Below are 13,177 nucleotides of genomic sequence, written 5' to 3'. Positions count from 1 at the left end.
AGCCTTGGTCATCTTGTGGGGAAGAAGAGAGACTGGGCTCTGAAGTCTCCAACTGTCTCAAAGTAGCAAAGGCCTGGGAACCCTAGACCTAACTGGCTTTGGGACAGGAAGGAAGATAGAAATACCATTTTACATTTGTAGTGTGCTTTCCAGTCTACTAAGCACTGTTAAGCCCGTGAACTAAGGTTATCTTCATGACAGCCTTATGAATTGCAGAGAACAGATAGCTCTCATTTCAGATGGGAAAACCAAGTCACGAGGCACTCAATCAACAGTAGAACCAAGGTCTTCTGACTCCTTAACAATTGCTCTCTCCTCCCTACCACTACTGAGTTTTAGAACAAGAGAAACTATTCAGTCGCATTTGCCACTTAGGTAAATGCTTGAAACAGATTGGCTCAACATGGTCAGCCATTGGCTAAGTCTGGGCCCCTCTTTTTTTCGTTTATAGAGCCATGGGGGTGTTGATGTCCAAGCGGCAGACAGTGGAGCAGGTGCAGAAGGTGAGCCTGGCTGTGTCTGCCTTCAAGGATGGGCTGCGGGACAGGCCTTCCACTCAACGCACAGGTGAGCTTCCAGGGTCCCACCATGGCACTGTAGAGGGCTCTGTCCAGGAGGTTCAGGAGGAGAAAGAAGCAGAGGCAAGCACCCCAGTGCTCCAAGAAGAGAGCAACATCAACCGTGCAGCCTGGGAGAGGCTCCGAGATGGGCGTGGAGTGGAACCTGAAGAGTTTGATAGGAACAATCGTTTTACGCCTCCTGCCTTCATCCGCCCCACCCGGAAGCTGGATGATGACAAACCTCCAGATATCTGCTTGGAGCCCAGAGAGACTGTGAGTGTCCAGTTAGTGCAGATTCCTCAAGTTTTAGACCTTCTGAGGATCAGGGAGCATAACTGGGATGCCGGGGTACAGTTAAAGTGAGACTCAAAACTAGAAAGATGGAGTTGACTCCAGAATGATTTTTGAGTTTCTGCCACAAGAATAAAAACGTTAGTTACATTCTGGATTAGTCTTAGTGAAAGACTTGAGGCAGTAGGTGACAAAGAATGATACCATAGCAGGTCTTCTACCAGCCTTCCCATCTAAGGGATAGTACTACCCCCTGTAGGGATTATTTGAAAATTGGCGTGGGGTATGTACGGAAGTCACCATAACTGGGAGTTGCTACTGGTATTTGGTGCCAAGAAAACCAGGATGCTAAGTGTCCTGCAATGCCTGGGACAATTTCTCACAACAAATTATTCTTTCCAAAAATGGTAGTAGCATTCCTGATCAGAACCATGGTCACACAGGCCTGAGCAGCTAGAAGAGCCTGCTGGTTCTTGTCTTCCAGAGAGACAAGACGGGAAATACCACCTTAACACTGGCTTCAGTTGGAGTTGCTCCCCTAGGCTATTCCACAGTGTGCTTGGTGGCTGTAGGATCTTGCTGCCTGTATTCACACATCCCTTTTCATTCCTGCCATCTTTCCCCAGGTTGTCAACGATGAGATGTGCGATGTCTGTGAGGTCTGGACGGCTGAGAGCCTCTTCCCATGCAGGGTCTGCACCAGGGTTTTTCATGATGGCTGCCTGCATCGCATGGGCTACATCCAAGAAGGCAGTGCAGCAGAGGTGACCGAGATGGCACACACGGAAACAGGCTGGAGCTGCCACTACTGTGTGAGCCTGGACTGCAGGGACAGTGGGCTGCTGAACCATGGAGGATATGGCTCTTTTTCTGGAGGCCCAGTCTTACAACTGGTTTCTAGGCAATGAGCTACAGAGTTTTCTAATAATAGATATAAGGGTCCGAGACAGGGGTTCTCTACCTCAATACTATTGACATTTTGGGCACAATAATTCTTTGTTGTGGGGGCTGTGTGCATTGTAGGATTTTTAGCAACATCCCTGGCCTCTAAACACTAATGGTTCTCAAATCTGTGTGCAGACTTAAATTTTCTCTGTCTCTTAGATTTATCTTCATCTCTGTGCTTTACATGTGCTTCGTAGTCAACATGTCCCAAATGAACTTATCTTTCTCCAAAAACATGTTCTCCCTCCATTCCTTATCTCTGTGAATACCACCTCATCCCACCCACCATTACCAATCCCAACTTTTTTCTCTCCTTCATCCCTCACATTTAGTAAGTCAACAGGTCCTATTGATTCTACCTCCTAATAGCTCTCAACTTTCTTCATTCTCATGTCTTAGTTTAGTCACTCATCTTTTCTTATCTATACTATTGCAACAGCCACCTAACTGCTCTCCATGCCTCCAGACTTTGCCCCTCTAATCCATTTTCCACACAGCAGTCAAAGATCTCACCATGGCACTCCACACTTAAAAACCCTTTAGTGACTCCTCTTTGCTCTCAGAATAAAGGCCCAATTCGAGGGGCTCAATAAAGGGCATATGAGGCACTTCATAGTCAGGCTTCTGCCTACCTCCCTTCCCTTTTATCATTCCTTCTTGCTCTACCCACACACATATACTATATACACTGCAGCCACAGTGAACATCTCACAGTGTTACACACCATTGTGACCAGAATATACTAAGTGCTCAGTATGTGTTTATTAAAAGAATGGTATGAGTTCTTTATGAAATCCACAAATGAATATTCATGAAATGTCTGCTCCTATTCTTTGCTAGTATTTTAGGGGGGAAAATAACCTACTAGAAAGAATCGTTGATATTTTAAAGACTGTAAGACTATAAATTAATGTTAACAAAACATATCAGTGCTCTTTCAGGAATTAAAACTTCTACGGCACCACGAAAAAACTCATTTGATTTTAGGAACTTTGTCATGATGGCATCTCTTTCAAAACCACTTTGGAATAATTTAAAGTGATACAACCCATTAGGAGTAGAGTTACAATTAAAATTATTTAAAACTAAAATATTCTTTGAGCACAGTCTAACACAGAAGCCAAATCCATAAAATGGATAAAGATGGAGCTGCTCTGGTTGATGGGGCCAAAGATTCACAACTCTACCCACTTACTAGCCCACTTTCTCCCTTGCAACAGCTTCCTAATGCACTTCCAAGGAAGCCCTAGGTTATCTCAGAAAATAATTTTAAAATTACTATTTTAATAAAAGAGACTCAGGGTGGAGTCAGGATACCTGGTTTCTGAGGGATATTCTGCCCCACATTTGAGCATCCCTAAGCAAGTCCCTTCCCCTTCCTGGGGCCTCAGTCTCCTTGATTGTGAATGAGAGACTAGGATTAGATCTCAGAATTGCCTTTCAGTTGAAATACTATTTCCATTTCTCTTTATCTTTGGCCTTTCTTTCTTACTGGCCTATGTGTTATGTGGCCACTAACTCAACTCTTCTTCTTTCTTTCTTTCTTTTTTTTTCCTTCCAGGACAACCTCAACTTGCTGCTAACTGAGGAGGAAATGTATAGCCTCACAGAGACCTTTCAGCAGTGTAAAGTCATCCCTGGTAAGGCTGGACAATGCTGCTGGATGGAGAGCGGCCAGGCAGATTTCTCCATCATACTTTCCAGGATGAAAGGAGTATCTTGGAATTTGGGGGTTAAGGGGAAATAGGTCCCTGCTCCCAAGCTGTTGGCCAGCAGGGGCACCCACGCCTGGGAGACAATGACTCTGCAAGAGCTGTGGATGTAGGGGCTCTAGAGGGTACCCTAGAAGTGAATGGAGGTGACTCATAGGATGAGGAAGGAGTGGGCATAGCTAGCATGTGGTGCCTCCCAACAGATTGCTCCCTGACGCGGGAGGACTTCCTGCGCTACCGCCACCAAGCAGCAAAGCGGGGGGACAGTGACAGGGCTTTAACCGAGAAACAAGAGGAGCAGGCAGCCCGCCAGTTTGCAGCCCTGGACCCTGATCATCAAGGACACATAGAGTGGCCTGATTTCTTGTCCCATGAGTCCCTCCTACTTCTGCAGCAGTTGCGTCCCCAGGTAAGGGCCAGCTGGGGTGAATGTCTATGGGATACTGAGTGACAGACACCTGGGAAGCATGCTGGGCAGGTTGGGGGAGCCCTGGATACTCTCTGAGCAGGGACCAGTGCCAGAAAAGGGCTCAAGTCCCATCCAGTGACAGGTGCTGAGGAAACTGCTCAAGGAAGACTGATCTGCACTAGACCCCACTGGAAATGTTGGTGCTACCAGAAAGGCTCTGGGCAGCTTCAAAGGGAGGTTGCAGAGGTGGAAATGGAGGTAGAATTCTCTGTGGCTTGACAGTTTATAAAATATTTTCACCTCTAAGACCTTAACTTGTCTCTTCTTCCCCAGAACTCTTTGTTAAGGCTTCTGACAGTCAAGGAGCGGGAGCGAGCCCGAGCCACCTTCCTGGCATGGGGCAACGGGAGCACCATCAGTGAGGCAGAGTGCCTCCGTGCACAGCACTCTTGGTTCTGCAAACGTCTCCCAGAGGCTCCTTCCTCCAGTGTCAGGTCTGCTACCTACCAATCCCTGCCCCCACTCACATACCCTCCTCCTTTTTCCATGCCAAATGGCCCTAAATATGAAAGGTACCTCCCTGTTTCTCCTGCCAGCAGCCAAGAGAGGATCCTCATGTGCGTTAGACAGAGGACAGTGATTCCTATTGGCCATGGCATAGGGGAGTCTCTACTCCAAACTTTTGCCCCATGTCAGAAAGCCTAGACATGCACATCTGGAGCCATGGGCTGACTCATGGGAGGGACCAGGACTTTCACTGTCCTGCTTCTAACTACTTGTTCTTGTGCCCAACAGCATCAGCCATGTGGGTCCCATAGCAGAAAGCAGCCCAGCCAGCAGCAACAGCAAGATTCAGGACAAGGCCCTGCTGCCCACAGAGCATGAATCCAGGTGAGTGGGATCTCCTCAACTGGCTGTCTGCTCCTCTGACCGCCCAACACACACAAGTAAGAGAGGACATTACCTATTGTTGCCCTAAAACAGCAAGTGCCCACACCAAAAACCAGGCTCCAAGAGTGCATGTTTGACCCCAGATCTATAGGGCCAGCCAGCTGGTCTGCCAGCTTGGAAACATAGCTGGCTATAACCATGTCAGGCACAATCCAGTGTTTCCCTGAGTTTTGTCAAACTCAAGTCACGCGGACACTGTGATCAGGTCTCATGAGCCTCTAGGCTCTGCACCCAGCTTTACAAACCTGTTCTTTGATTCCACTCCAGATCTATGGACTGGCCTACCTTTCTGCGGGAGAATGTCATCTACATCTTGGCTGCTCGCCCAAACAGCGCAGCCATTCACCTGAAACCCCCAGGATAGCATGGAACAGAGAAGCTCAATCCTGGGACAGTGGTGTTCTCTCCTTTTCCTTTCTCCCTTTCCCCCACCAACCTCTGGTACTGAGACTTATGAGGATGGAGCACTGCCAGCATCTCAGTTTATCACTAAGTTTTATAGCAATGAAATTGCCATTCCCCTCACAACAGAGGCAGTAAATGCATTGCTACAGGGAGAAACCCTGGGATCTGTGGCAGCACCCAGTTCTAGACACTCACACCCCTATTCCCTTCACATAATAGACCGGACACACCACTGCTCATGTATATGCTTGCACACTCACACACCTAGCTGTCCATGCCTTCAGAAACCTGGTTCTTTTGGTTTAAAAAAGGACCAAAGTTCCTTTGTGAAGCCACTGGTATAGATGAGGGGGCCTTGACTCACCCCATTCAATTGGCCAGTTCCAGTTCCATTAGATAAGACTCTGGCCAAGTGATTCTTAATAAGGGGGCATATCACACTCACATCCTTTCCTGGAGATGCTGACAGTTTCCCTTTGCCCCAATGAAAACCCATTCTGTGCTGAGCCACTGTTCTGGTAGGTGTGTGCTGTGTCCCTCATGTGTGTTGGGTTGGGAAAATGGTTAAAAAAACCACCACTGCACTTCAACCCATTATTTATTTAAATTCCAGTTCCTGGTAACAGAAGGCAACTAGTCTGTGGAGTCCTAATTAGAAAAGCGGATAGGCAGTCCCTCTCAGGGACCCAGAAATCTAGGAACCTCTCAGCCAGGTCATTCAAGTGCAAAAGTCTTTAGAGGAACAGTCAAAAACCAAGGTGAGCCATCCTGGCCCTTGTTTTTCAGATGCAAGCTCATGTCCCAGAACCCAAGGGGCCAGAATGGAACAAGTATGATGACAGGAGTCACGGTCCTCTGTGTTAGATGCTTCACCCAAGTCAGCTATCACAGAGACCTAAAGCCTGAGCTCCAGTGAGGACAAGGTATGGATGGAAGAGAAGAGAAGGTTCATCCTTTTCCATCCTTCCAGCTCAACTCAACTGAAAACCTATAGAAGTGTGCCATTGTGTGGAGAATAGACAGCCTCTTCAACAGGCCAAGAAAGAGCAGCTCCACAGAACTCTGAGTAGGAACTTTCTACCACCCTGACAATGAGGATAAGAGGCTGGAGCTAACAAGAGGATTTGCATCTCAGCTCTCTTAAGCAGATAAAATCCCAGCAAAGCCTTACAGAGGATGTAGTTTTCCCTTCTTCCCATCACTGAGATATGTCCTAAGTTGCTACTTCTCCCTACTGTTCGCTACATGTTCTTCTCCACCAGGCCAAGGCCTGGGCCTAGATTGGGAGAACTTTGGGGACAAGCAGAGGCTGCCACAAGGCCACTAACCCTGGCCTCCAAGCCCCAACTTTCCTTCCTAAGTTCTCAAGTCATTGCATGTTGTGAGGCAGCCCTGGTACTTGGGTTCAGGTTTCTGTTTCCAACCAAATGACTTAGATTTAGCCAGATCTGACTACTAAGAGTTATTTGAGAAGGTACTGGCTCAATCATGAAGAAGCTAATGTATCCTCATTGCTCAAGTAACTTTTACTAAATTGAGTGTTTACAGAAGAAGCAGCATACAGCTTAGTGTTGAGATACTTAGAAGAAAGGGAGGAGCTGCAACCAGGAGTGTGGTATATGGTCTCTTCTTGCTGAAACTGCCTGACCTGGAAGCAGGGTGAGAAGCTTCTGGGGTTGGATTATTTAGGACTAAAATGAGACAGACAGAAGATGAATCTGGGTTCATGTATATGACCCTGAACATTTCAAAACCCACAGCATTCTGTAAATATTCCTTAGCCATACTCAGGACTAATCAGTAGGAGAGGTCATTATTCTGTCTAGCCAAAAAAAAAGAAAGAGAAAGCACATGACTCTTGGGCCCAAGGACTGCATCTGAAGCACCCAGGCCTGAGAAGATTAAAGCACATTAAGAGCAGGGCCTCCTGCTTATTCTCCTGGCAAATCACTTTCTACATCAATGGCCTTGGGCTGCTTGATCTCACGGACAGGGCTTTTTGAGTAAAGGCAAGCTCTGGACTTTGAATGCTGAACAGCTTTTTTTCCTGCCTCATCATCAGTCACAGGGACTGGAAGTCTACCTTCTTGTTCCCTGACCTTTACAGATCAAGGTGATGCCTTCCTCTCTGGAGATGTAGCTTCTAGCGTTCTGTGGGTGAGTGGTGAAAGATCGTGGGCCAGATCAGGCTAGCTGGATTCCAGGGACTGGCAAAGCAGGCCCCAGAGGTCTTCCACAACAGACTTGGGCCCATTTGAGATCACCTCTCCTATTCCAGGACAACAAGTGTTCTTGGTAGGGGCATGCTGCAGAGGGCCCAAGGGGACACTGCCCCCAGCAAAGGATAGAGTCCCAGTCCACAAGAGTCCTAGGAAGCAGAAAAGCATAAAAAAGCAACCAGCTTCTTCTCTGTAGGCATCTAACTTTTTACCAAAGGAGAGGCTCCATAGCTCCCCTAGTTCAGAGTTGCAGAAGCCCCAACCCCCTGTTTGGGATCTCCCTTTGTAGTGTCCTAATCCGTGGAGCCCTTTTATAAACCTTGGAAAGGTTTATAAAAAGGAAATTCTCTTTCCTTTTTAAACCTTGTCATCACTGTGACTTTCTGAAATTCTGCCAAGCACAAAAATTAGTGTCTGACTTTAATAAGGGTAGAGAAAATGTTTCAGTCTTTTCTTGGCAGCCCCAAACTGAGATCAGTCCTTTTCCCAAGCAACCCCCACCCCATCCCCTGAAACCAAGAGAGACTGGGGTTACATATATGCTCCTCTGAAGACCATCTGCCCTAAGCCTGTTTTTCACCCAGCAGTCCTCTTCCCAATGCTAAAATTTAAGAACGGGTGTCTGGATGACACAGTGAAGCTACAGCAACAGAGGGTCAGCTGAGGCAGTAGCTATGGCCGTGTAATCTCTCCAGGTCTGCTCTGTGGCTTCCTCACCTGAGACTAGCCTTCCCCAACAGATGCAGGCTCTGATTTTTTGAGCAGTGGTCCCTTTGGATCCCAGGGATGGAGCAGTTCCCTCGCTCCTGGGTACTGACCCACTCTCAAGTGCTCTTCTTCCTTTGAGGACAGCCACAGCCAAAGCCATGAGCACATTGCCTCTTCCTGCCCTCAGCCCAAATGACAGGGGCTGCAGGGCTGCCACTAGCCTTTCTGGCCCTGGTGCTCCCTGTGAGATGTCACCCAGGCCTTGTTTGAGTGGCCAAATCTGGGGGTTCCCCCAGTCCTATCACCAATATGGAAGGACTGAATCAAACTGCCTAGGAAGAGGACACCTCACTGGGGGGTAAGCCTAGGATTGTGCCTAGGCCTCTTAGCCTGAAGCACAACCTCAACCATTGCAGTTCTCAAAGCTTCAGTAAGAATGATGCCAGGAAGCCCTAAAGCCAAGAGGGAAGCTCAGCAGAAGCTGTCTGGCAGGGTCCCAGGCTAGCCATGACCACCCCAGAGCCAAGAGTAACCTCCAGGTAGCACTGGTAGCAGGCTCCAGTGCCCCAGCAAGCATGTCCCCTTCCAACCAGCAGAGTAAAGGGAGATGTATACTCGGCACTAAAAGGCAGAACAGCCTTAATGCCATAATTTCAGGACATCCTGGCAGCACCTGTAACTATAACTCGCCTTTTTACCATTCCATTATAGTGGGATAAAATTGCTACTTTCTCCTGCCACTTACTTTGAATTTGCCCAAGATCTTTCTCTGGACCCCTGCCTGCAGCCTACACAACAGAGATCTCCCTGAGTGGAGGATGTTAGTACATCATGCCTGTTCCCAACAGCACAGCCCTGGACAGGGGTAGGACTGGGCACTTTCCCTGATGTTGCTTTCCTGCTGCCACTGCTTTTGGCAACCTTGAAAGGAAAAAAAAAAGGTTGCAGAATTTCCACTGGACCCAACTAGCACTAAGGAAAATCTTCCCTCTGGGCCACATGACCTGATGACCTAGATCATGGAGAGGGTGTCAGGTCTGGTCTGGGCCATTGACTAAGAAGCCCAATCACAGTGTGTACAGAATGTGCACAGATATGAACAAGGTATAAGTAGCAAGGCCTCTTTCCATATCTATGGTGAAACACAGGCCTTCAAGCTTAACCTCCTTAAGAGATGGCCTATGCTCTCTCAGCCAAACTCAGGCTTGTGAGGGGGAATCTGAGAGCACTCAAGTAACAATGGAGGATCCAATTCCCTGTGGTCCCTCATGCTCTTCCTATATGCTTTTCTGAGGAAGGTAACTCGATAGCTGAGGGGAACATCCTGAAGCCCTGTCTTCCCATCATTACAGCTGCATGCTCCTCCCATGGCTCAGCCTTCACTCCAGAAGGAGCTGATGCTCCCAGAGGCTGGGCACAGTGGAAATCATAATAAAGAGATTGTGATGCTATTTCTGCTTCCTGTTTCCTGTTTGGGGCATCTGGCAAGTTTCTGTGTGATTTCCTGTCATTGGCCAATTCCTGAGTCTGAGTCTAAGACAGGAGCAGCAATGGCCTCCAAGAACACAATACACCATGTCTCTCTAGAACTTTTGGTACTGACCTTCCCAAGAATCAAGTGATGGACGGGGGTGGGAGGAGGCAGGGGTTCTATCACCAACAGAGAGGGAATATGGAGACACTGAAGAGGCCAGAGTTTTTGTTTTGTGTGTGAGTGTGTGTGTGTGTATTTATCCTCACCGGAGGACATTTTTTGCATTTATCTTGAGATAGAGCAGGAGGGAGAGAGGGAGGAAAAGAGAGAAACATCAATGTGAGAGAGACACATTGAATGGTTGCCACCCACACAACCCCAACTGGGGCTAGGGACAAATTGCAACCGAGGTAGTTTGGAACCTAATTAGCACGAACCAAATCCAGGCCTCTGGTCTGCGGGTCAATGCTCTAACTGCTGAGTCAAACAGGGCAGGGCAAGGCCAGAGCTTTTGGAGAAACTGAGAAAGAGGTAAGGCCTCTAAGCCTGTCTGCTATGTATTGCCCCATACTCCCCACCAAAGTATCTATGTATTAGACACTTTTCTCTTCCCAGTTCCTGCTGAACTACAAAGTAGGGAAGCTCATTGGCTGTGTTTCCCCCTGGTCTTCTGGGCCCTCCTTCATCTGAGAGTTTCCTATCCATTTTTGCTAGTTGTTTTAATGTGATAGGGTTGGAAAACTGCAGTCTGGAGAAGCTTTCAGAGGACTATGGAATCCCCACTCATCCCTTTTACCTGGTAAGAACAGAGCCAGTACCTGTAACAGGAAAGCATCCCTAGTCTGTGGCTCAGAGGTAGATTCTCTACCTCCAACCCATAGGGGTCCCAAATACAAATAATTATTAACATTTTTGAGCACTTAGTATGCACTGGGCAGTTCTAAGTGCTCTGCATAAAGTAATTCACCTTTTTTTAAAAAATATGTTTATTTTTTAGAGAGGAAGGGAGAAAGAAATAGAAACATTGATGTGTGAGAGGTACATCAATTGCTGCCTCCTTGCACTCCCTACGGGGATAGAGCCTGCAACCTGGGCATGTGCCCTGACTGGGAATCAAACCGGGACCTCTCAGTCCACGGGATGTCACTCAATCTGCTGAGCCACACTGGCTGAGTAATTAATCTTTGAAACAACCCTATGGCCCAGCTGGTGTGGCTCAGTGGTTGAGCATCGATCTATGCACCAAGAGGTCGCTGGTTCAATTCCTGGTGAGGGCACATGCCCAGGTTGTGGGCCAAACCCCCAGTGGGGGGCATGCAGGAGGCGGCCAGTCGATGTTCTCTCTCATCGATGTTTCTATTCTCTCCCTCTCCCTTCCTCTCTCTAAAAGTAAATAATAAAGAAAGAAATTCAGTCATTAAAAATAAATAAATATAGCCCTGGCCGGTTTGGCTCAGCGGTTAGAGCATCGGCCTGCGGTCCAGAGAGGCCTGGGTTCGGTTCCCGCTAAGGGCACGTACTTCGGTTGCAGTTTGTCCCCGGCCCTGGTTGGTCGTGCAGGTGGCAGCCACTCGATGTGTCCCTTCACGTCGATGTTTCTCTCTCTCCCTTCCTCTCTCTCCCTCCCACTCTATCTACAAAAAATGGAAAAATGTCCTCGGGTGAGGATAAAATAAATAAATAAATAAATAAATAAATAAATAAATAAATAAATAAAATAAACCTATGATTTGTATTACAGATGAGAAAAGTGAGGAACAGAGAAGGTGAAAGTTTCTCAAGGTTATATAGTCACACAGCTAGGAAGCAGGGGACCTATGTAATCTGACTTCATTACCCAAGTTCTTAACCTGCCCACAGTTCCAGGCATAGCTGGGGGTACAGCCAATGGCCTCTGTCTAAAGTACACCTCAAGGAAACAGCTGCTGTGTGGTCTAGCACCTCCCCTTCCCACCTACTGGGAATAGACATAAACAAGTAGCCACGTCACAGGATTTCTTACCACCTGCACAATTCATTCCATTCACTCACAGGGCTGCCATACCTCTCCTCACTGGAGTTTTCCTATGTAGGTCCATCAGACTTGGAGACAACTTAGTAACATCCTACAGGTCCCTTTTCCTTTCTCTAGGCTCAGTGAAGCCAAGCATTGGGACGTAAAAAGAGGTATAAAAGCTGGACATCTGTGGACCCTAATGATAAGATTTCCTCACCCTCAGTCTGGCAGTCCTGAATGGTACTTTAGAACCTCCCAGAACTGTTCCTACCACCAACTGCCACATTAGAGCTGGCTGGAGCCTCGATTTACATGACTTCAACCCACCTTGTCCTGCTTTGGCTCAAGTGCACTCCTCTTTATCTCTAGGGAAACAGCATTCCCCCAAAGGAAACAGCAGCTGCCAAACTTGCTAAACATGGAGTAATGTGTTCTCTGTCCCACCCCATCCAAAGGGTTCCTTGAAGTTTGACGTTGCTAAATCTGTTTCCTCATCTGTAAAAAAAAAATCTAGAAAATAGTCCCTTTTCTGTTTGCCTCTTGGGCTGATAGTTGAGTGAGCATAGAATTAGTTTGATAAGAGGAAAGAGCTTTAGGGGGGAGACGGGGGAGTGGAGGTGTAAGAGGCCATGGGATAAATGGTGATGAAAAAAATTAAATTTACAAAAACAGGAAAAAGCTTTATACACTAAAGCACTGAGTGAGCAGCATGGATTTCTGGCCCCATATGAATGCTATGTGTATATTATCTTCCACCCGCCTACAGACCCAGGCATAACTGAGGGTATCGCCAATGGCCTCTGTCCACAGTGCTGAAGTCACAGCCAAGCCAGCTGGAAATCTTCAGCCCCTCTTCTTTTATTTCTTTGTAGTATACTGATTTATTCATATATACATTTACTTTACAATCTTACATTTTAACATTTATAAAAAACAAATATATCAAATACTTTACAAATTTGTGTGTCATCCTTACACAGGGGCCATGCTAATCTTCTTTGCATTGTTTCAGTTTTAGTATATGTGCTGCTTAAGTGAGCACTTCAGTCCCTCCTTGTCTCACCTTTAAGTAAGCATCAAGTACAGAGGTCTCCATGCCTAGGGATTGCCCTGAAACTCAGAAGGTATTGCCAAAATGTTTTTTATTTCAAGTATCTTTGTTTTGTGGTTTTTTTTTAATCCTCACCCGAGGATATTTTTCCATTTATCTTCAGATAGAGTGGGAGGGAGGGGAAGAGAGAGGGAGAGAGAGAAACATCAACATGAGAGGGACACATCAATTGGTTGCCTCCTGCACGACCTCGACTGCAACCAGGGCTGGGGACAAACTGCAACCGAGGTACATGCCCTTGACAAGAACCAAACCTGTGACCCATTGGTCTGGGGGCCAACACTCTAACCACTGAGCCAAACTGGGCAGGGCTCAAGTATCTTTGTTTTTAAGGTAAATATAACACTCCTTTCAAAATCATAATAGGTAATGGGCAATATGTGATTTAGCAGCTCA

General features: G+C 47.1%; 1 protein-coding gene and 1 non-coding gene across 3 annotated transcripts in view; one reads left to right on the top strand and one right to left on the bottom strand.

Annotated features, from left to right (window-relative positions):
* Window positions 1-7,477, top strand: part of PHF24 (PHD finger protein 24) — a 28,611-nt gene extending 21,134 nt beyond the window's left edge. Inside the window, exons 2-9 of one of the 2 annotated variants that reach the window (XM_036261151.1) lie at window positions 452-503; window positions 615-833; window positions 1,478-1,663; window positions 3,358-3,436; window positions 3,712-3,917; window positions 4,251-4,411; window positions 4,713-4,808; window positions 5,136-7,477. In XM_036261151.1, the coding sequence (XP_036117044.1) occupies window positions 456-503; window positions 615-833; window positions 1,478-1,663; window positions 3,358-3,436; window positions 3,712-3,917; window positions 4,251-4,411; window positions 4,713-4,808; window positions 5,136-5,232 (1,092 nt within the window). In that variant the 5' untranslated portion in view covers window positions 452-455 and the 3' untranslated portion in view covers window positions 5,233-7,477. Of the gene's footprint in view, window positions 1-451; window positions 834-1,477; window positions 1,664-3,357; window positions 3,437-3,711; window positions 3,918-4,250; window positions 4,412-4,712; window positions 4,809-5,135 lie in introns of both variants that reach the window. The other variant, XM_036261150.1, reaches the window with a different exon arrangement.
* A 5,128-nt stretch (window positions 7,478-12,605) lies between these two features.
* LOC118630415 lies at window positions 12,606-12,712 on the bottom strand. The gene has a single exon (XR_004959637.1). It is a non-coding gene; the product is annotated as a U6 spliceosomal RNA (small nuclear RNA).
* Between the last annotated feature and the right edge of the window lie 465 nt (window positions 12,713-13,177).

The sequence above is a fragment of the Molossus molossus genome, unplaced genomic scaffold (assembly GCF_014108415.1).
Source record: "Molossus molossus isolate mMolMol1 unplaced genomic scaffold, mMolMol1.p scaffold_m16_p_14, whole genome shotgun sequence".
Lineage (NCBI taxonomy): Eukaryota > Metazoa > Chordata > Mammalia > Chiroptera > Molossidae > Molossus > Molossus molossus.
Note: the sequence above shows the minus strand (reverse complement) of the source record. Positions and strands in the feature narration are given on the sequence as shown.